The sequence below is a fragment of the Colletotrichum truncatum genome (assembly GCF_014235925.2).
Source record: "Colletotrichum truncatum strain CMES1059 chromosome Unknown Contig_0001, whole genome shotgun sequence".
Classification (NCBI taxonomy): Eukaryota; Fungi; Ascomycota; class Sordariomycetes; order Glomerellales; family Glomerellaceae; genus Colletotrichum; species Colletotrichum truncatum.
Genome location: NW_027222398.1, coordinates 10,183,551 through 10,208,965, shown reverse-complemented (window position 1 = coordinate 10,208,965; position 25,415 = coordinate 10,183,551). Strand labels below are relative to the sequence as shown.

General features: G+C 49.6%; 9 protein-coding genes across 9 annotated transcripts; 3 read left to right on the top strand and 6 right to left on the bottom strand.

Moving 5' to 3' along the window:
- Positions 1–1,211: 1,211 nt before the first annotated feature.
- On the bottom strand, positions 1,212–1,871 carry CTRU02_202859 (GPI anchored serine-threonine rich protein; the record flags this gene model as incomplete). The annotated part of the gene is made up of 1 exon (XM_036731189.1): positions 1,212–1,871. The coding sequence occupies one exon, from the start codon at positions 1,869–1,871 to the stop codon at positions 1,212–1,214; it is 660 nt and encodes a 219-aa protein (XP_036577058.1).
- A 3,440-nt stretch (positions 1,872–5,311) lies between these two features.
- CTRU02_202858 (glyoxalase bleomycin resistance protein dioxygenase) lies at positions 5,312–5,719 on the top strand (the record flags this gene model as incomplete). The annotated part of the gene is made up of 1 exon (XM_036731188.2): positions 5,312–5,719. One exon carries the CDS (start codon positions 5,312–5,314, stop codon positions 5,717–5,719), a length of 408 nt encoding a protein of 135 aa, XP_036577057.2.
- Positions 5,720–6,482: 763 nt separating this feature from the next.
- CTRU02_202857 (WSC domain-containing protein) lies at positions 6,483–8,072 on the bottom strand (the record flags this gene model as incomplete). Its single annotated transcript, XM_036731187.1, has 2 exons — positions 6,483–7,964; positions 8,013–8,072. The coding sequence occupies 2 exons, from the start codon at positions 8,070–8,072 to the stop codon at positions 6,483–6,485; spliced, it is 1,542 nt and encodes a 513-aa protein (XP_036577056.1).
- Positions 8,073–9,199: 1,127 nt separating this feature from the next.
- On the top strand, positions 9,200–9,988 carry CTRU02_202856 (uncharacterized protein; the record flags this gene model as incomplete). The annotated part of the gene is made up of 1 exon (XM_036731186.1): positions 9,200–9,988. The coding sequence occupies one exon, from the start codon at positions 9,200–9,202 to the stop codon at positions 9,986–9,988; it is 789 nt and encodes a 262-aa protein (XP_036577055.1).
- A 597-nt stretch (positions 9,989–10,585) lies between these two features.
- On the bottom strand, positions 10,586–11,466 carry CTRU02_202855 (D-alanyl-D-alanine carboxypeptidase; the record flags this gene model as incomplete). Its single annotated transcript, XM_036731185.1, has 4 exons — positions 10,586–10,613; positions 10,668–10,843; positions 10,910–11,322; positions 11,376–11,466. The coding sequence occupies 4 exons, from the start codon at positions 11,464–11,466 to the stop codon at positions 10,586–10,588; spliced, it is 708 nt and encodes a 235-aa protein (XP_036577054.1).
- A 2,610-nt stretch (positions 11,467–14,076) lies between these two features.
- Positions 14,077–16,220, top strand: CTRU02_202854 (serine/threonine protein kinase; the record flags this gene model as incomplete). The annotated part of the gene is made up of 2 exons (XM_036731184.1): positions 14,077–15,882; positions 15,936–16,220. The coding sequence occupies 2 exons, from the start codon at positions 14,077–14,079 to the stop codon at positions 16,218–16,220; spliced, it is 2,091 nt and encodes a 696-aa protein (XP_036577053.1).
- Positions 16,221–16,613: 393 nt separating this feature from the next.
- On the bottom strand, positions 16,614–18,733 carry CTRU02_202853 (5'-nucleotidase; the record flags this gene model as incomplete). Its single annotated transcript, XM_036731183.1, has 5 exons — positions 16,614–17,143; positions 17,194–17,346; positions 17,396–18,302; positions 18,354–18,409; positions 18,469–18,733. 5 exons carry the CDS (start codon positions 18,731–18,733, stop codon positions 16,614–16,616), a joined length of 1,911 nt encoding a protein of 636 aa, XP_036577052.1.
- A 1,078-nt stretch (positions 18,734–19,811) lies between these two features.
- Positions 19,812–21,632, bottom strand: CTRU02_202852 (MFS alpha-glucoside; the record flags this gene model as incomplete). Its single annotated transcript, XM_036731182.1, has 4 exons — positions 19,812–19,926; positions 19,992–20,244; positions 20,305–21,335; positions 21,397–21,632. The coding sequence occupies 4 exons, from the start codon at positions 21,630–21,632 to the stop codon at positions 19,812–19,814; spliced, it is 1,635 nt and encodes a 544-aa protein (XP_036577051.1).
- A 1,663-nt stretch (positions 21,633–23,295) lies between these two features.
- On the bottom strand, positions 23,296–24,336 carry CTRU02_202851 (unsaturated glucuronyl hydrolase; the record flags this gene model as incomplete). The annotated part of the gene is made up of 1 exon (XM_036731181.1): positions 23,296–24,336. The coding sequence occupies one exon, from the start codon at positions 24,334–24,336 to the stop codon at positions 23,296–23,298; it is 1,041 nt and encodes a 346-aa protein (XP_036577050.1).
- Between the last annotated feature and the right edge of the window lie 1,079 nt (positions 24,337–25,415).

Sequence of the window (25,415 nt, the reverse complement as noted above, 5' to 3'; positions counted from 1 at the left end):
CGATGTTTCAATCACCGACAACCTCGATTCCCCCATCTCACATCACACCGGCCGCTCGTTGTCTGCAGATGTCATATGCTTGTAATACGTTAATCCCGCCTGCTTCCGAAGAATCTATCTGTTTCTTCATTTTCTTGACTCCGTTCGCTGAGTCGTGTGATTGATAAGGATCGAATGATGAGCACGCAATTTCACCATCCACTTTTCTTCCTTTAATGCAGGGCAATTACACGGCTCACCGTTTGCCGCCTACCCCGTGTGTTCAGATAGGGCTCCTAGTTCTCCATTTGCAGCAATCTGATATCGCTTCTGCAAAGTTGCCGTTTCTTCCCAAGCCATGGGGTTCCTTAAAGCTTATCAAGCGCATCTGTATGCGACGGGGACCCCGAACAGGTATCTTTACTGCACATCTATCTTGATACCAAATCAAAATCCCCATGCTTTGGTAATCTTGGCACGGCCCGGTACAGAATAGGACAGCTCCCCGGCCCCCCCACACACTATTGTACATACTCACGAGACAGGGAGACGGAATGGCTGACCGATATCTGAAAGTTACGAAGCCAATTCAACGTCGGAGGTCCACCCCGATCCCGATTCCGACTTTTAATATCTGCCGGCTTCTTTAGCGTCGTTGCGGCTCAATAACTTCTGCGCGTCCCCGCGGAGAGATACGAAACCTTGACGTGGCTTGACTCAGCCCGTCTTGGGGGCTCGTTTACAGTCTAACGCCATGCGGACGAAACTAGCAACGGGACGAACACCGTCTAGACTCTGTAACAAACTCCACGTCCGCCCTTCGCGCCCTACACACGACAGACGCGATGGGCGGCCTCGTTCAACTGGCACAATCCAGTTTGATCCAGTTTCCTGCCAATCGCCCCTCGGATCCTTCGGCAAGAAACCTGTTATCTCGGTTGTCAATCACGCCCTGTTACGAATTTAGGCACCAACGACGACGGATCAGCCCAGCTGCCCAGGTAGATGATGGTAATGATCATGACAAATATGTCCGGTTTCCATTTTGATTACACTAGACTGTCGGAATCCCGACTTTCGCTAACCCGCTAATTCCGATGAAAATTCAATCTTATATCCCATCAACCTCATCACACAATAATGCTCGTACGAAAAAGGAGAAGTAGAAGAAAAAAAAAAAAAGGAGGAGCTCGACCATGGCACACACAGCGCCAATTCCTTCCCATTATGTCTCAGAGAGCGAACAAAGCCAAGGCAGCGGCTCCGACGGCCTGGACGAACGAAGCTCCGTAAGTCAGAGCTCCGTTGGCCGTGACGACCGGCGGACGGGACGTCGTTGGGCTCGGCGTAGATGTTGGGACAGGCGCTCTGGTGGTGGTGGTGGTGGTCGTCGTCTTATCGGGGACAACGAGTGATGTCGAGGTGGTCGCGGAGGGCTCTTCCGGCGTTTGTGTGGACGTCTCCTCAGGCGTCAGAGTGGGAGTCTCTGTGGGAACGTCGGGGGTCTCGGTAGTAGTAGGGACCGGCGTGGGCGGGAGCTCGACGGTGCTCTCGTCCGTCACAGTGCGCGTCAGGGTGATGGAGTTGGTGCTGGCACCGCCGGCGCCGGTGCAGACGCGGCCAATGGGGCAGCAGCCGTATTTGCCGTTGTTGCCGAGCTGGCAGACCGACGTCACGGGGCAACCGCCGCTGCCATCGGGGCAGCAGGTGGACAACAGCGGGATGCAGCCGTCGCCGCAGTCCTTCCTGCCAATCTCGCTGCAGGGGACGCGAGTAAACTGGCGCTTGACATGCGGGGTGAACTCGAGAGGGGAGACCTCCACGGGGGAAAGGTCGTACGCAAGGGTGGTGGCGGCGGCCGAGAGGCCGAGGAAGATGATTGACTTGAGCATGATGGGGAGATGGGTGAGTACGAGGAGAAACGAATGTGTTTGGAACGAGAGAGACAATACGGAGTCTGACTGTCGAGCTTGAGTCAACTGTTCTACGCCTCTTTTCTCATTGAGGAAAACCGCCTCTTTATGTACACGAAAGCACAGCAAAAGGTAAGGCTTGCACCGTTGGGCAGATTCCGATTCTACCTAGGTAGTTTCCGCCTCGAACGCAAAAAAAAAAAAAAAAAAAGTAATCGAAACAAACTCAGCCCGCATATTGAGGGGAGATGAAGTGCCATCACCAAAAGAGCGGTGGCGTCCAATCCAAGGCACCACGACCGTCCCACACAGCAACGGTCGTTTCTGTTCCTGCAGCGAAAACTTGGACACGATGGCGTCCAAAACCTATGGCAAGCAACCATTCAGACCTCGGGCTGAACAGCAGGATGTGATGTGGCGTTCTCGGAGCCGGGGTCTGGGGTTGAGGTGGTTGCTTCTTCGGGGGCTCAGCCCCGTGGCCTGCAGGTAATCACGGAGTTGAATCACCCCGCGTTCCCACTTCTCGAGGCATCTCAGCCGCAGGGCTGATTCACGAAATTAAAAGTGCGATAGGCGGTAAGGCATTGTTCTCTCGATTCCTTCAATCAAAGTCTGTCCGTCTTATTGTCTGTTTGCCTTGAGATGATGTCTGCAACCGCCAGTTAGCGCGTGTCTATCATGCAATACTGCGGCAGGCTGCGGTTGTGGTGGTTTACAATCCTGGTAATGTCTCCTAGCTTGGGCTCTAGCAATTTTCCACTACCTTTGACGTAGGCAGATGAGTGTCATTACAACTCTTTTCTACAAGAAGCCTGATGCACGATGAATCACGCCGTTTACCGGGGTCTTCCTGGCATTCACAGAGGGAAAAAAGTCATAATTATCTTGACTTGGCATGGGAAAATGGTGGGCTCGACCACATTCACGCGCCGTTCAAAAAAAACACCGCACATCGTCCGCCGAAGCCACTTCTCATGTGACCTCCCTCGACCCCTTGCATCTTCTGCCTGATTTTACTCGTTGTTCCTGGGCCTGTCTCGCTATCAAAAAAATGGGTTAAAAAAGAGTCATCCTACTGTCGCACCACGTAGCGAAATCCATGACCCCCTCCGCTGCTATTCGAGCATTCAACCAACTGACCCGCTGAAGTTTTGACTAGCTCGCCTCGTTGCCTAACTAGTTGCATCGAGCTGAAAAACAACAATATAAATGAGTTCGTTTCAGACAGGCCCACCGAGTTGTTGAGCCAGCCGACCGAGTTTTCTTCGTTTTTTTGGCCTCGAACAGTGTCGCATTCAATAGCAATCGATTATCAACATTAATGCCCAACGATGACCTTGGCGGGGCCTTGGGATTAAAAGGCTGGGATTGAGCACCTTGGACGACCGCGGCATCGACGGCTCCAGCCATTGATTTCCGCTACCTTTGGAAGGCGTTCTAGTTCCTGACCTTTAGATCGGTTGTCAACGGGGAATTGAAGAGCGTTGCTGTGCAACTCTCACCAAGCTTTTCTCTGGAACCTGACGTGGGCTGTCACAACGAATAAGATTCCGGCGGGCAAGATGGCCAAAACTCTTGTGATGTGGGTTTCGTAGGTCGACTCGCAGGAAGTGTGAGAGCTTCAACAGATCGGTATAGGAGTTGCATTATAGCATTGCACTATGAACTTCACGGGCGCTTCACTGGCTATTGCCAACTTTCCAGCATCGCTAAATATTCATACTTTCTGGTATGATGGTGTTGGATTGAGGAACCTCTTGTCTTGCATAACCACCACGGATCGGCGACGACATGCTCTTACGAGTTTGAAACCCTCAAAGCGATGGCCTGGTGCGTCTATGTAGAAACTTAGAGTTGGCATTCGGGTGATATGCCTACGTTCCGATAATGTTGGGCTGCTTGAGGTTATTGAGCATATGTTGGCACGGGAGTCAGGCGAGACCAAAGCGCGAGTTTGATACGTGAGCGAGTTATCGTTGACTGGTTCTCAACCCTTCGAGATTGTGGAAAGGTAAGGCCAATATCTTGAAGGTCATCGGACTGTAAACTCTACTTTCTGTAGAGAATGGCGGGAAAGACATGCCGCCACTGTGGACACACGACCTTTCGTCAAGCAGATACAAATACACTGCCTTCCATCGCCCCTAGCGCTTCTAGCGAGGACGGCAATATTTGATTGGTACTGCCCTACCTGCCTACTAAGTCATTTTCAAGGGCTCTCCGCTTAAACATCGATTGATGCCATTCACGCACACTTGATGAAAGAAGGACTCTCGCGCAGCGGTCAATGGCTAGGAATTCCAACTATGCAGTATTCTTGACTGTACGTGAGGGTCAGCCCAGAGCTTCACCGCCGCTCGGCGATCAACATGGTCCACAGTGGTACATTGAGGGAGTAGCATATGCAGTATTCGCGGAAGATCTGCCATCCTGCAGATCGTCATTTGTAAAAAGCCCCCTCTGCACATCCAAGTTGGTCGTACAGTAAGCGGGCCGGCATCCTTGCCAGCACGTTGTTATCTTCCGATGGGGGCCATAGGCGGGTCCATCATCTACACTGCATGGTACTGCAAATCTGCTCTAGAACTTTTGACGATCTGAGCTCGCCATGTGTAAAAAGGGCTTGTTTTTGGGTCCATAAAAAAAGAAACTTTTTTTGTTTTTGAAGATCGCTGGAGCCAGTAGCGCTTCTGAATGTGATAGTATCATTTATACTTGGGAGCGACTTTTGGGCTGTATCTACCAATTCATGACAACCATACAGCAATATGCTACGGCTCACCGGACGTTAATGACTTTGCTTACCCCAGCCTGCGCTGCGGCTATGCTTTATTGAGGTTCCCTTCTTGTCCCGGTACTACATCAGAGTCTTGAAATTGACAGCAGTAAATTCTTCAATCTTCAATCAGTCCTTTGACAATTGGTAGTAACATGCCTCTGCGTCCTCGATAAGGTAGCCAGGATAATTACCAAAGCGGGATAAAGCAGCAACTTGATGAGAGTTGATTTACTAAAACTAGCAACAAAACTTTTTCAGTTATCCCCTCATATCCACTGATGAAATGTCTATATCAATCCGAACTGAGAACGTACTCTAGTGAGAAAGAAGATGGCTGGACAGTTGATGCGTACAATTCGGGCGCCCACGGCCTCGGGTGTGGGGTTCCGGCGAGTTCAGTTCGGCGCCGGAAATAGAAGCCGAAGGTCTCGGAGTTCGGCATGCATCTTGAATATCTGGCTTGGCCACTGATGACGTTTTCTCTTAATCCCCTCAACCACTTACCCCAATTCTATTGCCGAAAACAACCGTACCGATATCAGCAAAGCCCTGTGCGACAGCAAGTAAATACCACCAACATCAATTATTATCGACCAGCCACTTCGTACCATTCTCCCGGGTAAATCCGTTTCAAGTCACAATGTCAGCTAGAGCCGTCGTCAAGACACTGGATCACCTTGTCCTCACCTGTGCGAGCGTACCTAAGACAGTTCAATGGTACACCACATACCTGGGCATGAAGGCCGAAACGTTCACATCGCCTTTGGACCCTTCTGTGCAGCGAACGGCGCTCAAATTCGGCCCTCACAAGATCAACCTCCACCAACAGGGGAAAGAATTTGAACCGAAAGCAAAGACTGCGCTCCCAGGCACGGCTGACCTGTGCTTTCTTGTGCAAGACGGTACCAACCTAGAAGAATTAATTAAAGGGTTCCAAGGGGATGGCATCCAGGTTCTCGAGGGCGAGAAAGTGGTCGCGCGAACTGGCGCTCAAGGTCCTATTCAGAGCATATACGTTCGGGATCCTGATGGAAACTTGATTGAGTGAGACGACACCCTGAAACTTTTCTAACGATTTGAGGTTCCTTTTCACTAAGCAGCTGCTGATGCGCCGCAAATCTAGGCTTTCTCATTACAAGTCTTGAGCAGATTTAATCTGGACAGCTCTTGGTGTTGAGAAAGGGAATGCGAGCGAAGAGATGAGAGTTCAACAGCAAGTTTTCCCTGATGTTAGAAGAATTGTGTTTCTTTCCGTGCAAACTAGCCATTGAAATCACTGCCAAAAGTGTCGGGTACTTCTTTGGATTAGCTATGTATGGGATATTGCAGCTTTTATGTTGTGGTGATGCGAGCCTTAGAATTAGAATTGGACCACTTAGTCTTCGTACAACGGCAATTTCTAGTGTTGCTAAGCTTTATTTCCTTAGGAGCATTTCGAGCACTTGAAAAAATGGATGCAGTCGGTAAAATGGTTCTGATCGTAGTCGCTGCTGTAGGGTCATTCTTCGCCGTTGCACTTCTCGATCGACTTGGCGATCTACTTCCTTTCTACACATCTTAGTATACTTCTCTACAACCTATTCAATATCCCTATTTATTGGCAGAATCTCAATCGAAATGTCCAGGGTTTCTTCACAGCGAATATTAAGTTAGTGGAAGGTGTAGATCTCTCAACTTTAAGATCAACTCCAGTCATATCACAACTTACCTGGAAGCAAAACACATATGTTGGGCGGCATAATCCGTGAAAGACCAAGATGTGAGGTCATGAAAATTACTACGTATTACACCCATTACGATTTACATCTCTTCTAGGAACAGACATTTGACCCCAACCCGCCCGTCTTCTGGAACGCAACCTCGACGGGCTTGTCTCCTTTCAGTTTGATGTCAAAGCTCGTGTTCCAGCTATCCACTGCGAGCGTTCCGTTGGCCTTGTAAACAGACCACTGGCCCCTTTTAGCACCCGAGGGCTGGAAGTTGATTACCTCTGTTTCCAACTTAGGGACAATGACCCCTTGTCTGCCAATTTTGTGGACGAGGTCCAGCGTCAGGTCGTCTGCAGCGGCAGGCAACCGATCGTTTCGAACAAGGGCATTGATTGTAAGGCTCATCTTTCCATCAACCGCCGTCGCCAGGCAAGACTGGCTTTGCTGGTAAAGGAGTGAATCATCCATGGGGTATCCATTGCCTGCGTTGTCGTATGTGACCGTCTGGTTCGTCGACGGCTTCGTCACATGAATGTAGAACTTGCTGATGCCGGTTTCGGGGCTGACAGTAGTGTCAAACTCCCAGTAGTGGAAAGATTCTCTCCACAAACCACTGGCACTTCCGCCTTGGAACGTTGCCTTCTTGGTGGTGATAACCGTGGCACCATTGCCGTTGCGGTCAGCGTAGGTCAGCTGAATAGACAAGTCGTTCGGATCACGACCAGTCACGGCTGTGGTACGAATGCGAATGCGACCTCCGAAAGAGAGGTTGCCATCCTCTTTCAGGAACAGTCCGGAAATGTAGGGCTTGATGTCCGTAGCGACGATGGGTTCGCTAAGTTTGACGTTGGCAGGCACGGTGTCGATCATGCGGGTAAAGATGTCGGCGCACTTGGCTTGGAAAGTGTTGGGATCAGCCAGCCCCTGCATAGTCTTGTTGCCGTCGGCGGCAAAAATACGCTTGTCGGAATTCAGAGTATCATTTGTTCCTGCCACCAAGGGGTTCGTGGTAGTTCCGTCCAGGTACTCGGTCACGACAGCATTGTCGAATCTGGTGGTAGTAGTATCAAAGTGAGAGACGGTGTCATTGTTTGGATCCGCCTCAACTCCGACAATTTCGGGGAAGTCGGTGCTGTGCACACCGCCGAGGGTATGACCGCAAGCCACCATGGTGATCATGTCCTCGGTCGAGAAGCCAGCCTTGGTGAAGGCAGCTTGAGTTGCTTCCAGATCGGTTTGCGGCTCCGGAACACCTGCAGGGCCAGCTCCCTGAGAGTCAATGCGACCAGCACGATACGGGATCTGGATGCCGCCGCAGGCAAAGCTAGCAACAAGGACGCTCATTGCCAGCAAGTCGGAGGCGGAGGCACGGATGGAGTAGAAACTGCTGAAAAAGCCGAATGTGTTGTTGAAAGCACCGCCAATGTTCTCGGGACGGTCAAGCTCGAAGAAAATGGAGGCATCAAGACCGCCAGTTCCTGCAGCAGCATCGTGCGTCGCCATGTCATGGAAGGCAGCTCGAATCCATTCGGCCGAGTTCTGACGACCTTGGATATTGGTGCCGAAGCCACATGTAATCACTCCTGCGTGGTGTTAACGAATGTGTAACCTGACAACCAAGGAGCAACTGACCATCAATGAAGCCCCTGCGCAGGTATCCGGACTGCAGGGAAAGATGATCCTCAATCTCATCGTAAACCGAGGGCCAGACGTACTCTGTCCTGGCAAGAGTCGCCTGAAGGATCGCAGCAAGAACACTCTTCTTCATGATGGCGCAAGCTTTGGCCCAAAGTCGCAAAGTGTGACGGAGATGGGTGCGTGATCCGGCCTTTCGTTCGTCGCATCTTGCGCCGACAGCTGTTTACTTTATGGGATTTCCTTTCGATTTCGGCAATGCAACGTTGGGCGGAGCGACCCTTGAGCCCTGCAGATTTGGACGGAAACCTGCATGTCCAGAGACAAGCATCTCGTATTGCCGTTGAAACCATGCTATTAATATGACCTTAAACTGCCGAATAAGAGTGCCCATTTCCAGTCGGTTCATGCCATCGTGGATCGCGCCCAGATATGCTTCTTGCTAAGTGCTTGTTTAGCTCATTTCCCAAGACAAGGCCTCCCTAGCGTGACCCCAATGCAGCGTGGAGCAGCGGCCTCCTACCCAATAAGGCAGCTGGAATTACCCATCATGCATCGTCAAATACGGGCGATCGGCGCAACGGTGCAGTGGGCGGTCAATGGCGAAGAGCCTAGGGGGGGCAATATCTAGGGTTGACGTGTGCCAGTTGGTCTTTGCGATCGGATTCTATATACGATTGGGTGGGAAACAAGTGAATTCGGTATCTTTTTATCCGCCGAAGCCGAGTTCTTGTGACCATCTCAGCGGAGCAAGAAAACATATGACTTTGTGCTAACGCTGCAGTATTGCTTAGTTATTCCCTGGGTGGCAAGAGTTAAGATGTTATTGTTTTAACCGAAGATAACTTATTGCAACCCTACAGCTACAAAAGTCCACCAGGCTGGATGCCCAGAAGTATTCGTAAACAACTAAATGTAACATGCTTTTCAAAACCAATATGCATCAAGGGCTAATTAGTGGAGAGAGACTCTTGCGCCATTCAAAAGGGGAAACAGGAAGCGGAAAAAACAGCTTTCCGGAACTCTTGGCCGGCCGATAGATTCTTCCGTTCCAGAGTTGTGAAAGGATTATGCCGTCATCAAAGCCCGATCAATGAGAGGTACAGCTTAATTAAGAGCCTCACTTCATGTAATATAATAGGTTGTCTCACCAAACCAACCAAACTATTAAGAACTAGTCAACCATGGGCGACGCATCCATTCTCCATATGCCAACTGCCCTCATCTTCGGCGGCAATGGCAAAACCGCTCGCCAACTGACGAAGATCCTCGTGGACGCCGAAACCCCGCATACCGTTTTCAGCGTCATCCGAAACTCGGACCAGATCCCGGACCTCAAAGCAATTGGCGCAAAGCCCATTGTCCAAGACATTGCGACTGGGTCGGAAGCTGACTTTATCAAAATCATTGAGGGCACCAGGCCCGATGTAGTGGTTTGGGCGGCCGGCGGCAAGGACCAACAGTCCGCCGAGGCCGTCGACAGGGACGGCGCCATCCGCGCCATGGATGCCCTGGCCAAGGCCAACGTAAGAGCTAAGCGCTACATCGTCGTCAGCGCTCTCGACGTCCGCGATCACGACAACAAGCCCGTTCCGGACTGGTACACCGAAGCCGATAAGAAGCTCAGCGAGCGCATGTGGGGCATCATTGGCCCCATCTTGCGGGCGAAGCTTGCGGCCGACAAGGAGTTGAGGGTGGGGAATGCCGCCCGCCGACTCGACTACACCATTGTAAGACCTGGTGGCCTGGGCGAGGGTCCGAGTGAAGGAAAGATTCGTGCAGGTAAAGTGGGAACCATTGGAATCATTCCTCGGGTAGATGTTGCAAAGGTGATCTACGCTGCTATGCAGAACGATGAAACTCATGGGCTGGCGTTTGACATTTTGGGACCCGGTGAAGGTGACTTGGGTATCAAGGAGGCTGTTGCACGAGTGGCTAAGAATCATGAAGATACCTTTGAGGGCTACTATTAGGTTAGTACTACTGTGTGTCATGTGCAGAGCGGTGTTTTTGAAACCAAATTCTCGATGTCATGAAACATTCGGAAGCAACTTATTTCAAACTTATTTGTGACATTTTTCTTCGTTTGATACAATCTATTCCTTTTGCTATGAGATTCAGACCGGTGATAGAAACAGTGCCTCCAGAACGTTATTTGGGTTCAATGATAGCTCGCTCTATTTAAACTTCTGACTGCCGGCTTATTCATAACCTCGTTCACAGCGCTGGTGAGAAGCACCTCACTGGAACCTCTATCACGAAAAACATTCCAGGCATCCTCAGAGGTCTAGTCATTGGCACTATAATAGGTCAAAAGCTTTTGTTAAAGGTAAAATGTTAATAAAATGGGTTGTTGAGGAAGAACACGGTCTCAAACTGCAATGTGGTGTTAACTGAGGTGAACGAGTGAAGTAAAGATCAGCTCCTGCTTCAACATCATGATATTTCATTATCGAACTACAAAGGCCAATTTGACTAACGACACCATTCGCTACAAATTTCTCGCCACATCCGTCCAGTAATACCACACTCGCACGGCTGATTGCATATGTTTATCACATAACAATTCCTTAATTGTAGCTCACATGAACATGATCCCTGAAATCCAGTCAGCTCATGTCAGATTTAGTATAGCTCTAGAACATTACTCACCAGTGGTTCTGAGTGAAATCGCCACGATCTTCCATGGTCTTCCACTGTGTCCACGGCTTGACAGCATCTACTGAAGGCTGCCAAATCTTCTGGCCCCAGATGACGTACTTCAAGTTAAGAGTAGCGCGATTATTCATGACCCATTCTGCGATCTCCTTGCCGGAGAGCGTGGGTACCTACGGGTTGATTAGTCTTGAACCGCTACTAAACCGAGCCAAAAAAGGGTCAAGGTAAACACTTACACCACCAGCATCGGAGCACATCATGTCAGTCGCCTTTCCACAGCAGTGGTCTGAAGTGCCAGGGCATGCGCAGTCGCGCACGCATCCAATCTCTCGAACCCTTCCAGGGAACGCTGCAACAATCTTCTTGGCGCCATCGACAGCGACAGCCTTGCATGCTCCTACAGGTGGGATAGTTGGTGCACCATAACCGCCGAAGCCACCAGCGGTAGAGGAGCAACATTTGAACTGGGCAGGGCCGGGGCACTGGTTCGAAGCGCTCGTGCCGGCGCAGTCACTCGCCCAGCGGCAGTTGCCTCCGCTGCCGCAGCTTGACTTGCTACAGCATTTCACGTTGGCTGCGTCAGCCGGGCAAGCGCCGTTGATGGTGGTGCCGCCGCCGGATTCACAAGTGCTGGACAAGACACAGACGCCTAGGACGTGGTCAGAATATAAAATGGGTGAGATGGAGGGTCTGAAAACAAACCGGCTCTGCCATCTGTACTATAGCATGGCTCATTGGTGGCAGCAAAGACTGCCGTGACAGAAACAATGGTAGTGAAGAGTGAGAGTTGCATGATGAGATAGGATGGCTTAGGATTTTGGTTTTTGTAATGGTTCGAGAAGCTGGTACGACTTGCCAAGGGTAGCGACTTCTTGGAAAGACTCGAGGTGGGCATCAACATTTATACCCTGATACATACAATGTTTAGACTAGCGATTCTACTAAAGCAATAGCTTTCCCGACGGTTGTGAGGCAACCATGTTAGCTTCTAGTCGTAACCCCTTGATATTACATCACAAACTTATTTTAAAGTCTTGGCCCCTGTCATTGCAGCACAGCTAAGGCTGCTTTTTGAGGCATATTATTCTAGCAAAACGTGTAGCAGTTGACGTAAACCGTCCTTGCCCTACGTTTCTTCAGGGTTTACGATACCTAGTCACCGAATCTAGGACGATCAGCCCTAAGCATTTCCGTTGGCTGAACTAGGGATGTGCATTGTGTCAAGCCTAGTTCGTGAGCTTAGCCGAGCAGCTGAGACAATAGAATGGTTGCACTGCCCTACAAAGCATTCATTGACGTTGCAAGCCAGCAATAGAACGGCGATCGACCCTATCTAAGCGCTGCACAGTGCATGATACTCACAACCATCAAATTGTTGGTGATGTCAATATTCTGTACTAAGATGGGTAGTAGGGGCAGCCTGGTATCATCAATACTTATTCCTAGGGATATGAAATGGCTCAAAACATCATCCGCATCGCGTTCGGAAAATGAAGCCATTAAATTGAGAGTCGCTGCTACAAGGCACCGCTTCCAACCATTTGGCTATCAAACTGGAGATGAGTATCTACCGTAGAACTATAACAGGCCACTCGCACATCCAGAGCAATCTATGCATGAAAGGGTTCATCCTAGGTAAGGTAGTTGGAGTGTGCCGAATCTCAAGGAGAGATCTTGGTTGTGTGAACAAGACTTCGGTACCCCTTGCAGATCATGAAGATCCAAAGGCTTGAAGAATGGCGTCATCCGCCTCCTAGTCGCAGGAGCAAACTTGAAAATCCAAGACAAGAACCGCCATTTCGTGAGGGCGCCCTTTGTGCACCACACAGTAAAAAAAAGCTTGACCGGGGTCATTCGCCCTGGTAAGACGGCTGAACGTCCCCCCGTTGTGACGGTATCCGCCTGGAAAATCTTTCAGCTCAACGGCAGCAACTAGGATTGGTGACGTTACAGTCGGACAACAGGTAAGGCTCTAAAGCTACTTGCACCCTTGAAAGTAAGCCTCGCACGAAGATCCGGGGAGCTCAGCTTCTCCTCACCTGCCTGATTGATAGCCCCTGCAGCTGGAAAAACACGCAGTGGCAAACAGCAGGTGCTCTAGCCCTGGCCAATTTTCGTTAAGCATGCCAGGCCTGTACAATCTTATTGGTGTTCAGCTGAGAGTCTTATAGTGTGGGTGAAACCGGCATGGAACGCTCAGAATACTGATTTGGTGTGTGCAGAACTACCTACCTGGCTCAGTTAGTGGGCTGTAGAGGCTAGCAAAACCCATGGTAGGCGGCTGAATCCCTCTCAGGCTGCTCAGCGAAAACATGGAAATAGTAATACCACCTACTTTAGGTAATATAATCGTAATTATAATCTGGAATGATCAATTCAGCAGAATTATCTTTTATGGCTCTGTCAAGTGAAATTGTACCAAACTATCGATTCTTCCCATTCATCAGTTAGCATTCCGCAAAAAGCTGAGTTGAGCAGAGTATACTTACCTGTACCTTCCTGGGGTTCATAGACATACACTGATGAATAGGAAAGAAGAGTGTTCTGGTCTCCATCACGATACTGAACCTCAATGACATTTAGGTGCACCAACGGGCCATAGGCTAAAGCCAGTAGTGACGTTAATCCTCTTAAAATCGCCAAATGATTTCATACTTGTCAGTATGTATTGAATGAGCCATAATTTTGTACAGATATTTGAGCTGACTTAAGCTCTTGGTGACGGGTATAATTCAACAAGTCGAGCCTAGGACAGAAAGAATAAAGAGAAGGGAGTTGATGGTCAACTGGAATGGTTACCTAGTGGGGATGGTTGCTGTCCAGTTGGGGGCTTGATTTCACGAAAAGGATATGACCATGCACATAGCGACTATTGCGAAGGCTGCAATGAGGCTACAGCTATCAAGGACGGAGGTAATGCCTGGCTTTTACACAAAATGGCTGGATCACTCAATTTTAGTTCAAAAAGCAGTTAATTGAAGCACGCAATCTGAATCACTTCTTATCTTAAACTAGATCCCCGATTAAGGCCGAGGTGGCTTTTATTAGCCACAAGCAAAGCATTAGCCACGTCCGCATTTGAACTACTGCTCTCACGATCTGGGCCTTTGTTTCCTTGACTTCTGTCACTGCGATATCCGGCGGGGTTTACACGTGACATTATATCATGCACATCTCGACTTCCTACAACCATGTTGCTATTTGAAAGCCTTCAACTAAGTTGTTTATCAAAAGAGCCAGAGCATTATAGTGGTGAAATCGACACCTAGATCTGCAATCTAGACCACAATATGAGTAAAAGGGACATCTGTATCTGAACCCTCTATCTTCAGGTCATATTCGCTTTTTCCTCAGCTCTGGCAATCCACTACTTGCAATATCGTTACACTATCGTCTGGCCACAATGGCACACAGCAACATTGTTATCGACGTTGAGAAAGCCCCAATACCTAAGCCTGAGGAGCCTACAGTGAAGGTAGAATCAATTTCCGACCCTATATCTCGGTCTTCCATCAGCACCCTTCGGCCAGGCCTTAAGCAGACCTACAAGTTCAGCATCAATGAAATCGAGATTTTGGGCTATGGCGACCACGATGGTACACGCGAGAGCCTAGGGTGCATGTACGAGCGCATATGGAGCTTCAAGGCCCTTCTGCGCTGGGCACGGCATTTTATTCCAGTGGCTGCCCTGTTGGGTATTCCAGTTGCCCTATATGCGACTATTTATGCAGGTCGACGTGCCGACGGCGTGAGGCTTTTAGGCCTTTTCGTTTGGCTAGAAGCTGTTTGGGCAAGCCTTTGGGTTTCAAAAACGATTGCAATGCTTACTCCAACGATTTATGTCTTCGTCTGCGGCATTGTGAACTCTGGTACCCGAAAGTATCATCCTATCGTCCGGATGATTGAGACCCCCATATCACTTCTGTTTTGGACAATCATCGCCTATGCTACCGTTGTGCCCATCTGTACGGCATTCGACGCGATAGCGCCCCCAAAATGGTTGTTAATCTTGCAAAAGGTTGTACTAGCTTCCATAGCAGTAGCAGCCATGGTTCTTGTCGAGCGCTTTATCATCCAGCTTATCAACGTCACCTACTCAGCAAAGCAGTTCACAACCCGTATCGCAGAGTCAAAACGCCAAATCTCTATGCTAGATACGCTTTATATATCATCAACACGCATGTACCCTCCCTTTTGCGAACGCTTCGCCCAGGAGGATTACACTATTTTTACAGGAGAAATCGAGGAGAGGGAAAGCTCACCAAGCAAGCTCCTGGCTAAAATACGTTTAGCTGGCAGAGAGGTTGCGCATGCCTTCGGCCAGATGACAGCCGACATATCAGGCAGTAACTCGCTCTTCAACACGCAAGCCGCCCATACAATTGTTACGGAGGCGTTGGAAGCTAGTACCTCGTCTGAAGCCTTAGGATCCCGTATCTGGAAATCGCTTGTCCCTATTTACAGAGATGCGCTTACGCCGGACGACCTCAAGAGAGCATTCCCTGCCGATCAAGCATCTGACGTTGAGGAGCTCTTCGCCCTCCTTGACGTCGACCGGAATGGGGATGTTAGCTTGGATGAGATGGTCTCATTGGTCACCCGCATCAGCCAAGAGCGTATCGCTATCTGGAAAAGCACCCACGATATTAAATCGGCTGTACAGGTTCTCGACCGTTTCCTCCAATTCTTCGTCCTTATAGGCATTTGCCTTATTTATGCCGCCTTCTTCAGCAGCTCTTTCACAAAATACTTGACCACCATTGGCACGCAGCTTGCTGCTCTCGGCTTTGCTATTGGTGGCACCGTCCAGGAGTTTTTGGGTTCGTGTATCTTCCTATTCGTGAAGCACCCATTCGACATTGGCGATCGTGTCCGGATTGACAATCACGAAATGGTTGTAGAGAAGATTTCGCTTCTTTATTCCGTCTTCCGCAAGGTCGATTCTAACAAAACCACTCAAGTCCCAAACATTACTCTGAACAGTAACTGGATAGAAAATCTCTCTCGAAGTGGCGTACTACGCGAGCGTATTACTATACAGATCGCAGCCGATACTAGTTTCGATGATATTGAGCGGTTGAGGCGAAAGGTTCGCGATCAGGTTAAGGCACCTGAGAACTGTCGCGATTTCCGGGAAGACGTTGATATTGAGCTCCTGTCTATTGGCGACATGAGAAAGCTTGAGATTTATGTTGAGGTTGAGCATAAGGTATTTTTCAAGTCCGATCTGTTCACTGGTATATCGCTAACATGAATAACTAGTCAAACTGGAATATTGAACGCGTTCGTCGTCTGCGACGCAACAAGTTGATGGCCGCAGTCATTTCCTCAGTACGGGCCGCCGCTATCAATGGACCTGGTCTCGGTGGAGCGGCCCTGGGCGATGCATTCAGGCCAACGTACCAAGTTTTAGTGAGCGAGGAGACGGCGGCGGCGGCGAAAAAGAAGTTCCAAGATGGCAAGGATGAGGCCAAACGCACGGCGGCGGCTTCTTCTGCCATAAGAGATGGACAAGGGTCTTTCTTAGGGGTGGTGCACCGAAAATGAAGACAATCGGAGATCGATATTGCAGCTTGATATATACGCCAGACGCCTTTCTTGACATCCTTTCCAGACGAAGATGGAATCAAACTTATAAATTTGTAAGGGGTTGTTCACTTTTTGTCAAGTAAATCGGGTTAATGCATGGTTGTTTTGTTTTTGTCTGGGCCAATCCTGTGGAATCTTTTCAGCACGCCTTGTTTTAGCGGTAGTCATAAACAAAGTCCTTAATACTTTTGTCAGTAATATTTAATGCCAAAATCTGCATTTGCCATCGAATTGCCACGGTAGTCCTCTCCTATTCAGACTATGCAAGCGCGCTCGACCTGGAAATGTTCGTCAAATATTTTGTCTCCTTTTGTCTTGGCTAAATACCCTTTGTCCTTTTTCTATACCTGTCTAACTAACCATTTTGATACGCCCCTCCAAGACAGGCGCAATGACCCGAGTCCAGTCCACAGTAAATTCACCTTCCCGCAAAGGATCACACACCTCAGCCTTCACGCCCGCTGCCTTGGCCCATCTCGCGAAGAACTTGCGCATAATAAGCATCTCCATGTCGATTTGGGCAACACTGTCCTCCTCATCCTCGCTATCGGAATCATCTTCGGACTCGTCTCTGGGGGCCTTGTTGTTCAACGCGTGTCGCTTGACCATCCATTCAGCCCAGGACTTGGAATCGACTTCAGGCTTGGGGTCCGATGTCCCTGTCTCTGCGGGGGTCTCCCACATCTTGCGCGGCTCCACCGGAGTGTGGCACTTCTCAGCCACCTTGAACCAGTGTTCGCTGAGGTTCTTCCACTGACCGACTGTGCGCAGACTCATAAAATACTGACGCAGCATGGCCGAGATGAGAATGCCATTCTCCTCGCAGACGATTTCCTCAGCGGTTCCGCCTTCCGGCTCGACCAGGAGACTGGTGTATCCATCTGCTAAAGTTAGCAGTGATCATTGCGCTTGTACTAAGCGTTCAACATACCTTTTCCTCTGCCCATGTATCCTCGAGTGGCGAGGGTGTACTTCTTGTCCATCTGCATGGGCTCTTCCCCAACGCTCGCTTCGATGATACGAGACCCGGGTTCTTTTTTAGGGTCAAACGTATATTTGATGTTGGATACCTGAGGGAAGCGGCCTATTCTGTAAATATCTCCCTGCAAGACAGGTGGAACATCTCAACTTACCCTCCTGTGCTGGGTACTGGGAAACTCCGTTCTCCAAGGCGTCCCACAACTGTTGACCGGTAACCCTGATGAAGATGACGGGATCTTCGAAAGGGAAGCAATTTGTAATGTCTCTAACTCTAATTGCACCGGGCGGATAGATCTGGTCACCTCGGATGGTGCCCGCAGCCATAAGCGCGCAGTCGGCGTTGTGATAGTGCCTCATGACGTCGCAGACAAAGTTTCCCATGTTGCTCTCCTTCATCCTGACGGTGGTGAAGCGTGCATCCAGAGGAGCCGCCGTCCAGCCCACAGACTTTGCCAAGCTGTGCTTGAGCTTCGAGGTCAGATCCTCTGTAAGCTTCAGAGTCTCTTGATCCTCTGCGATGGAAGAGACCATATCACGCCGCAAGATGTCAAAGTCCCACTTGCCTGATCCATCTTGCTTCTTCCGAACCTCAATGTAGCTGAGTTGCTTGAAGTCGGAGCCGGAACGGAGCACGTGCGTGCCGTTGATGAAGCTGTGCTCATAGTAGTGATCATGGCCTCCAAGAATGATGTCAATCAAGCCGTCCGTCTTCTCGGCAAGCTTGTTGTCATTTGGCTCACGCTGATGGCTGAGACAAATGATTATATCGGCACCCTGAGCCCGAAGTTGGGGAACCAACTCCTTGGCAGTCTCGCTGGCGGACTTGTAAATGATGTTGGGAGGCAAGCTGTTGATCGTCTCCAGCCATTCCCTCTCACCAAGGCCAATAAGACCAATCTTGATGCCATTAGATGATGTGATCATATGAGTATGCTTGGCATTTCCCAAGGGGACGTTTTCACCCAATGCAGGGTCGAGAACGTTAGCGAGTAGCCAAGGAAAGTTACACTTGGCAGTGAGGTGCTCAAATTGTTTTACTCCAAAGTCAAAGTCGTGGTTCTGTGGTGCGTCAGATCAATTTCCAGAGTTGTTATTGAGACTGAGTCTTACACCAACGCAGGTGCAATCGACACCGATTTTGTTAAGGACGGGCACCATGTGCTCACCTGACATAATCCACGTCAGCATAATCATGATGACAGATGGGCAACACGTGAGGTGTTACCTTTTGTGACTGAGCTCTCCAGACTGGGGTTGAAGACATCACCCGAAAACAAAGTGATCAACTCAGGCTGGCCATTGAACCGTTCGTCACTCCGGTACTCATTGACGGCTGTGACGAAGCGGGCCACACCGCCCACGGGTTCAGCACTGGATGGTTCCAAGTGGTAGACATCGTTGAGATGGAGAATGCGTAAGTCGACGGGAGCATCGGAACCAGAGCTAAACGTAATGGAGGGCTCATCGGGAGCCGGGGCGTTCTTAGGCATGACGACAGGTAACCTAGGAATAAAAACTCAGTCGGATCGGGACAGGCGGTGATGATAAGGTACGAGCGAGAGTGGCATGTGCCCCTGAGTTTAGTTTAGCTGAGGTAAGGTTAGGTTAGGTTTGGTGCGCGAGCTGCCGCTGCGGGCGGGAGCGGGGGCGGGGCAGTGAACGACACGTCGTGGCCGGACACTGGACGACACTTGACGAGCTTCAGGGGACACAAAGCTGTGGTATCAGGGAGGCCAACCACGAAGCGACGATTACCAAAACCGAGTTATGCACGTGACGATAAGCTTTAAGCGAGAAAATTAGTGGGACAAAGCTATTCCTGGCTCGTCCCTATCTGATAACGATAAGACATCTATGTAAGCGAGCCTTCTGGATATGATGTTGATACTTCTCTGAGGATAATACACAATACGTTTAATAATTGCAAATACAGACGACCTCAGCTGAAGAGAATACAGCTGCCAAATTACACGAAACTTTAGATCCCATGTCATGTATAATTTCTTTTCAGTGTCGCACCTACATGAGTTGCAACAAGGTCTAAGTGTGTGTTGCTTAACCTGTTAGCCCGTCATGATTAGAAGCCAAAGCCGACTTCTTTTAATATTATACCTCTGAACACCTTGTGGAATATAACAACAAGCCGGATGGTATGGCCGCGTGTATCAGTCGACTTGTAGCGTCCTCACATACGGTACTCTCTATACCAAACTGCGAGACGCATGCCTCCAATAGTTTTAGGCGCGATGTTGTAAAGTTCTCACGTTCGAGAATGGGCTCAAAGTTTTGAGACATCAGGGTATCCTCATATTGAACCACCCAAAATAATGTCGAGCGTTATTATTCTATCATCAACCTTCTTCACGTCGAAGAAAGCGCAAACGGTCCAAAGGCATTTGATACCTAAGTCTCCAATCTCAACCATTATTGAACCATCTTTCCAGCTATTTTGGATGCTATTTTGGATGCTATGTCTTCATCTCAAAGTCAAGGATTGAAGTCCCATCTTCCTACCACCAAAGGAAAAAGTTTGAAAAACATGGTGAATCAGTCTTTTCAACGGCTTGACTATTTATCAGTGCCGTTGAGAGCGACAACGCGCTGGGTAGCAGTCTCAGTCTTGTGGAAGCGATATGGCTTGATCTTTCGCTCAAAGAGCTCATCAAGTTCAGCTGCAGATCGACTAAATCCCATGTTAGCTTGGGCTACATGTCAAGTTGGCAATCCTACAAAGAAATATGTGCCTACCGAGCAGTTTCCGGAATAAGAAACCAGCATCCAATGACAGAAGGTAATCCAACACCGGCGTAGAAGAACCCTGCCTTCAAACCCCAGTTCCACTCATTGGCGTTGATCATATGAGGCACCAACTGGTTCATGCCAATGTTGACCACACAATTGAATGCCGATGCAGCGCCGGAAGTGTAAGGCCTGAGTCGTTGAGACGAAATTTCGCCAATGAAGCCCCAGCCGGTGGCTCCCGTCATGGTAAGCCCAATGTCTATGGATTGTTTAGCACATCTAATGAATTGGTTATGGCGAAACTTGGGGGGTAACATACTCCAGATGACGGCCAGGAAGATAAAAGCAGAATTCACAGCCTTAGTCTGAGTTGCAAGGCCCAGGAATCCAACCACGAAACTTGTTCCCCACATCGCAGTTGTACCAGAGCAGCTGATAAGGCGTCTTCCAAAACTGTCTGCAAAATACACGACAGAAATAGCACCTACAAGCTTGATGCCGAGAATAATACACTTGATCTTGAACGGATCACCGACACCAGCCTGCTGGAAAAAGTAGGCGCCATAAGTTGAGAACAGTACCAGACCAGTGAACTGCTGCGATACGATGGTCCACAGAGCAACAATGGTGCGGAAGCCGTCAGTACCACGGAAAACTGAAGTCCATTTCTCACGACCTTGCGCAATGGCGACCTCTTTCTCATGCTCGGCCATCAAGACCAGGACCTCGATTTGTCGGTCCACATTGTAGTCCTCGACCCCCCGGTAAAGGCTGCGCAGTGCCTTTTTACCCTTTTCGAGCTTACCGGCTGATACAGCCCAGGCAGCAGACTCGGGGAGGACAAGAAAGATGATAAGCATCAGCCCAATATGACCCCACTGTGTGTAGATAGGCAGAAGCCAGTTGTGGCTATCGTAGCCAGAGATGACGTCCATAGCGAGGTAGGCGAAGAATGTGCCCACTGTCCACCAAAGGTTATAGGTCATCAGGACGATTCCTCGGATGCGTGTGGGGGCAATCTCGGATATATAAGCTGGGAGAGTGACCTGAAGACACCCTAGGCCCATGCCGGCCAACATCTTTGCGACTAGCCAATGTTCCCATCGTCGAGAAAGCGACTCGCCCAAGATACTGGCAGCTAAACATAGCCAGCAGACATATAGGGAGACTTTTCTCCCCATCGGGGCGGCCAGGAAAGGCAGTGTAGTTTGGGTGATGAATTGGCCAACGGGAAGAATGCTTCCCCATGCAGCAATGATATTGGAATCAAGAACTGGCTTGCCTTTGCTGTTGATCTTGGTGGCGAATGTTTCGACGAAGCCTGGATTTGCAAGGATACCTGCGTTCATACTAGAGAATAGTTAGTGACACCATTCAAGGAGCTCGACATGACAATTTGTAAGAGACTGACCCTATCTGGTAACCGTCTGCTCCGGCAGCGAAGGCAGCGACAAAGGCGAAGAAGGTACACCATTTGAACTTCATGAACGTCTCCCACGGAGTCAAGGTCTCGTATCCGGTTGTGGCCTGGCCTTTGGTCGCAGCATCCAAAACAGCGTCTTTTGACTGAATGGCATCATCATTGGCAGTTTCCGTACGGGCAATTTCGGGCCCTTTCTGCTCGCTGCTCAACCTGGACTGCTGCATGGCACAAGAGGCGGATTCGTCTTTATGGATCCAAGGCTGCGGGCAAGTTTTGAGTCACATAAACGATTGGTCTGATGTTTGGTGGAAAAGGAGTTGCCAATTGCATATTTCGAGCAAGCTGGGGATCTATATAGACAGCCCAACGGTAAGGTTACAGTCGAGTTGCCATCTGCTCCGCATTTCCCCCATGGGGTTGAACAGGGGCTAGAACCAAAGGAAGAGACTCCAGAAGTGGTCCGGTGTGTCCGGATTGACCCCCCGAACGCGGGGATGGCTGTGGCGCCCCAGCAAGTTGATTTCGCCTCGACCATACGGAAGAATGGGACCGGCAGGAATCCGTCCGATGCCCGCCACAATAGTGATTTTAGCTCGTATGATATTGTAGCTGATGTATCGGCTGGACCCTCGGGCACTTCGTAACTGATAGATTCGAGCTAAAGGATTCTTGAAACTTATCACGAGACCGGATGGGCCGCCAGGTATGGGTCCAAGATAGCCAGTCACACCCCGACAGGAAACTTGTCCACATCTAATCCATGTGAACAAGTGGTGTAGGAGCATACTTGTTTGGAATGTGGCATGGAAACGTTTTTCGCAATATTTACTCACTTTCTTCCTACATTGAATATTATCATTTTAAAAAAAGAAAAAAAAAAGAGACTAGGGATAGCGAAAAACACCGTGAGCTTTTCAAAAGGGTCTGATCAACCTTCGTCTAGACTACATGAAAGCACAAATATTTGTCGGTATATTGAAAGGTGGTAGAAGTGGCTTGGTGCGGAGGAACTAGCACTAAGACCCGAGAGAGCCACAACTAGACCGGCCGCCTATTCGGGGGGCATACCTGCACACGTCCATCACATTCGAGTCTAAAGGGGGAACGACTCTTTCTCCTCGTCTTTTTGTTTTGGTCGTGTCGCATCGGCAGCATAGCTGACGCGCCCATCACATAGCCATTTGCAATGAGGCAGAAAAACTGCCGCACAGCATACAACGGCTTCTCACGAGGAACTCTCACGAGGAACTCTCACGAGGAACTCTCACGAGGAACTCTCACGAGGAACTCTAACGGGAAATTCTCACCAGGAGCTGGCAAAAATATGTGGAATCTTGCATGGCTATAGATGAGAGACTGATCAGGCCTAGGCTACAGTAAAAAATGAAAGAAGAGAGACAGCGGCAGACACATTCATCACACACTTCTAGTTTTCAGCCAGGCAATAATCACACTCTTTTGGTTGGATGCATATTTTGTACGTCGATATACGTCGATATAAGGACTTCTTCTTTTAGTCCGGTACAATATAATGTGCCTGGTCGGCCCTGTATCTTAAAAACTGAAGCTGTAGGACGGGATGTGTGGCTTCAATGGCTGTCTGACGTAGACCTAGCAGCGTTCTTGCTGGGACTCTGAGGCCCGCTAAGATTAAGGATGGCTTAGTGATGTAAACTGTGTTAGCACCGTTGCATTATTTATATCACATACTCAGCTTCTAAGATGGTTCTGCACAAAAACCAGCCAGTAGTAAATTCAGTTCCAATCAGAATCTTGACTTCAGAAACTTTGGCTCAAATGTCGCGGTTCAACTTCCAAGTACACCTATATTAAAACTGACATCCCGAGCACTCTATTTTTCACTTGTTCCAGAAAGGAAAATCAAGTCTAAGGACTAAAAAGATCCAACTGCAAAAGCTTATTTCCAAATTCAATCAAATAATAGTCAGCATAAACTAACCCATGGTCCGCGCTTGCACTTCTGCTGGCTGCATTCCACGTTACTGTCGAATTTCGAAGTATGCTGTCAAACCTGTTCTGCAAAGGCTCGCAAGCAACCGCAGATATAGAGCCAGTTGAGTTGCATTCGAGCCGCAACTTCTCTTGTGACAAGGAAAAATTCAAGGTGTCTTGGATTATGGTGAATGCACTGTTCATGTAGCGATTTGCAGGCTCATGACGACCCAGCGACATCAGAATCTGCGCAAGCAGAAGCATGCCATAAGCAGCTGCAACGCCAGCTGATACATCCCGTAACGGGGCATTCGCGTCTTCTATGGGGGCATCAAAATCCCACAATGGCACGTATCTGCCAGCTTTGCGTCCATCTAGATGCGGCTGAGCAATCTCAACACAGGCTGGAGCTTGCTCCATTCTCAGCATGAAATACTCTGCTAGGCCGCATGCAGCGTCAAGGAAGATGGCATCTCCTGTCCAGGTATAAATCTGGGCATAGCCCAAGATCCCCCAGGCTTGGCCACGAGACCATGTGGAATCTGGACTATATCCTTGAGCTGTACGGATCTCCTTAATGTCTCCAGTTACGGGCGAGAAGTTGACAACATGATTTGTGCTGTAGAGCACTCCATCATAGTTGTCCCTCTTATAGCTGGGTTCTTCGCGGAGATGTGTTCTCAGCAAGGTTTTTGCATGTGACGTTGCTGCGTCAGCGAGATACCTGTATCCCGTGTGCTCAGCTGCGTAATACATCAGCTCCATGTTGCAGAGGGAATCAACAATAACGAGAAAATTGTCTGTTCTGTCTGTGATGTTGACCCCTCTTTGCCACGTTAGGAAGTCCCAAGAACGGATAGCGCCGACGCGTGAGTCGTAACGTGAGTATAGACTGGCAGCGGCTGTTTGAATAGATTGCAATGCCTCCTTGTCATGTAGGAGCTCCCAGCGGACTCTCATATGGGGCATCATCATGAACCCCAAGTCGTGGGTATCTGTAGGTTTCACAGGGGGTGAAACGGAATTCCGTTCGTCAATAACAAATAACAGTAAATTGGTTCTAATCGATGGTTCATGATAGTTGAAAGTGGTGTTGTTGACTAGAAGGTGGGGATATTCCCCCTTGGCCTGTCACGTAGGTCTGGGAGGCTTGGGCCTCTCAGCCTGGCGGGCGTGTGGCTGGAAGTGCTTGTTACGACCCGACAGTTAACAGACCACTGACGACGACCCCGCAGGGGCTCAGCGGTTATAGGGACGGCCGTCAGCCGTTACGTCGTAACAACCCCCACGGAACGGAAGAACTAGGATACAGGTCACGTGACGATAAGCAGGACCGACGGACGATAAGCGGTCCTGGGACAGGACCGACGGTGCCAAAAAAACATCAACAACAGCGAGAACGAAATTTTTGAAAATCGGAGCAAAAACGGCCCCAAATACGCGTGCTCGCGGCCACAGAGCCCCCTTCGATGCAATGCCATCCTCGGCCTTGATTCTACGTCCCAAAGGGGCCCAAGATGGCCGCAGAGCACGCCCCGACTACAATGAAAAACTTGAGAGCAAGCCGCAAAATACGACATATCAATAGACAACACTGTTACCACCACCACAGGCGAGCCACAAGCCGCTACACGAAGCACTAAGACTGCGCCCAAACAATCAACTTCAACACAACAGCCGCCGACAGGTTTTGGGTCACCTGTCACCCCCGACAAAGTTTGCAACGTCCCACAACGACGAAGATGAGTCCGACAGAACAGTATCACCTTCCGCACGGAGAAAGCACCAGGCATTAGGCATGCTACGATCGATGCCACACAATACTACAGACCATAGACAGACTGGTCCCCTGTCGCCCCTTTTGCGAAGAAGGATTGGTGTCCCTTCAACGCGCGACAATGTCTGCGGAATCTGTGCGGGAGCTCTCATACCTAGTAATCGAACATGTCGGAGTCAGTAGAGCATTGTGCTTCGTGGAAGACCCTTGGGCCAATGTGGTGGAGGGCAATAGTGGTCAACAGGCAAGAAACAAGAGGCCACATAGGAACCCGGCA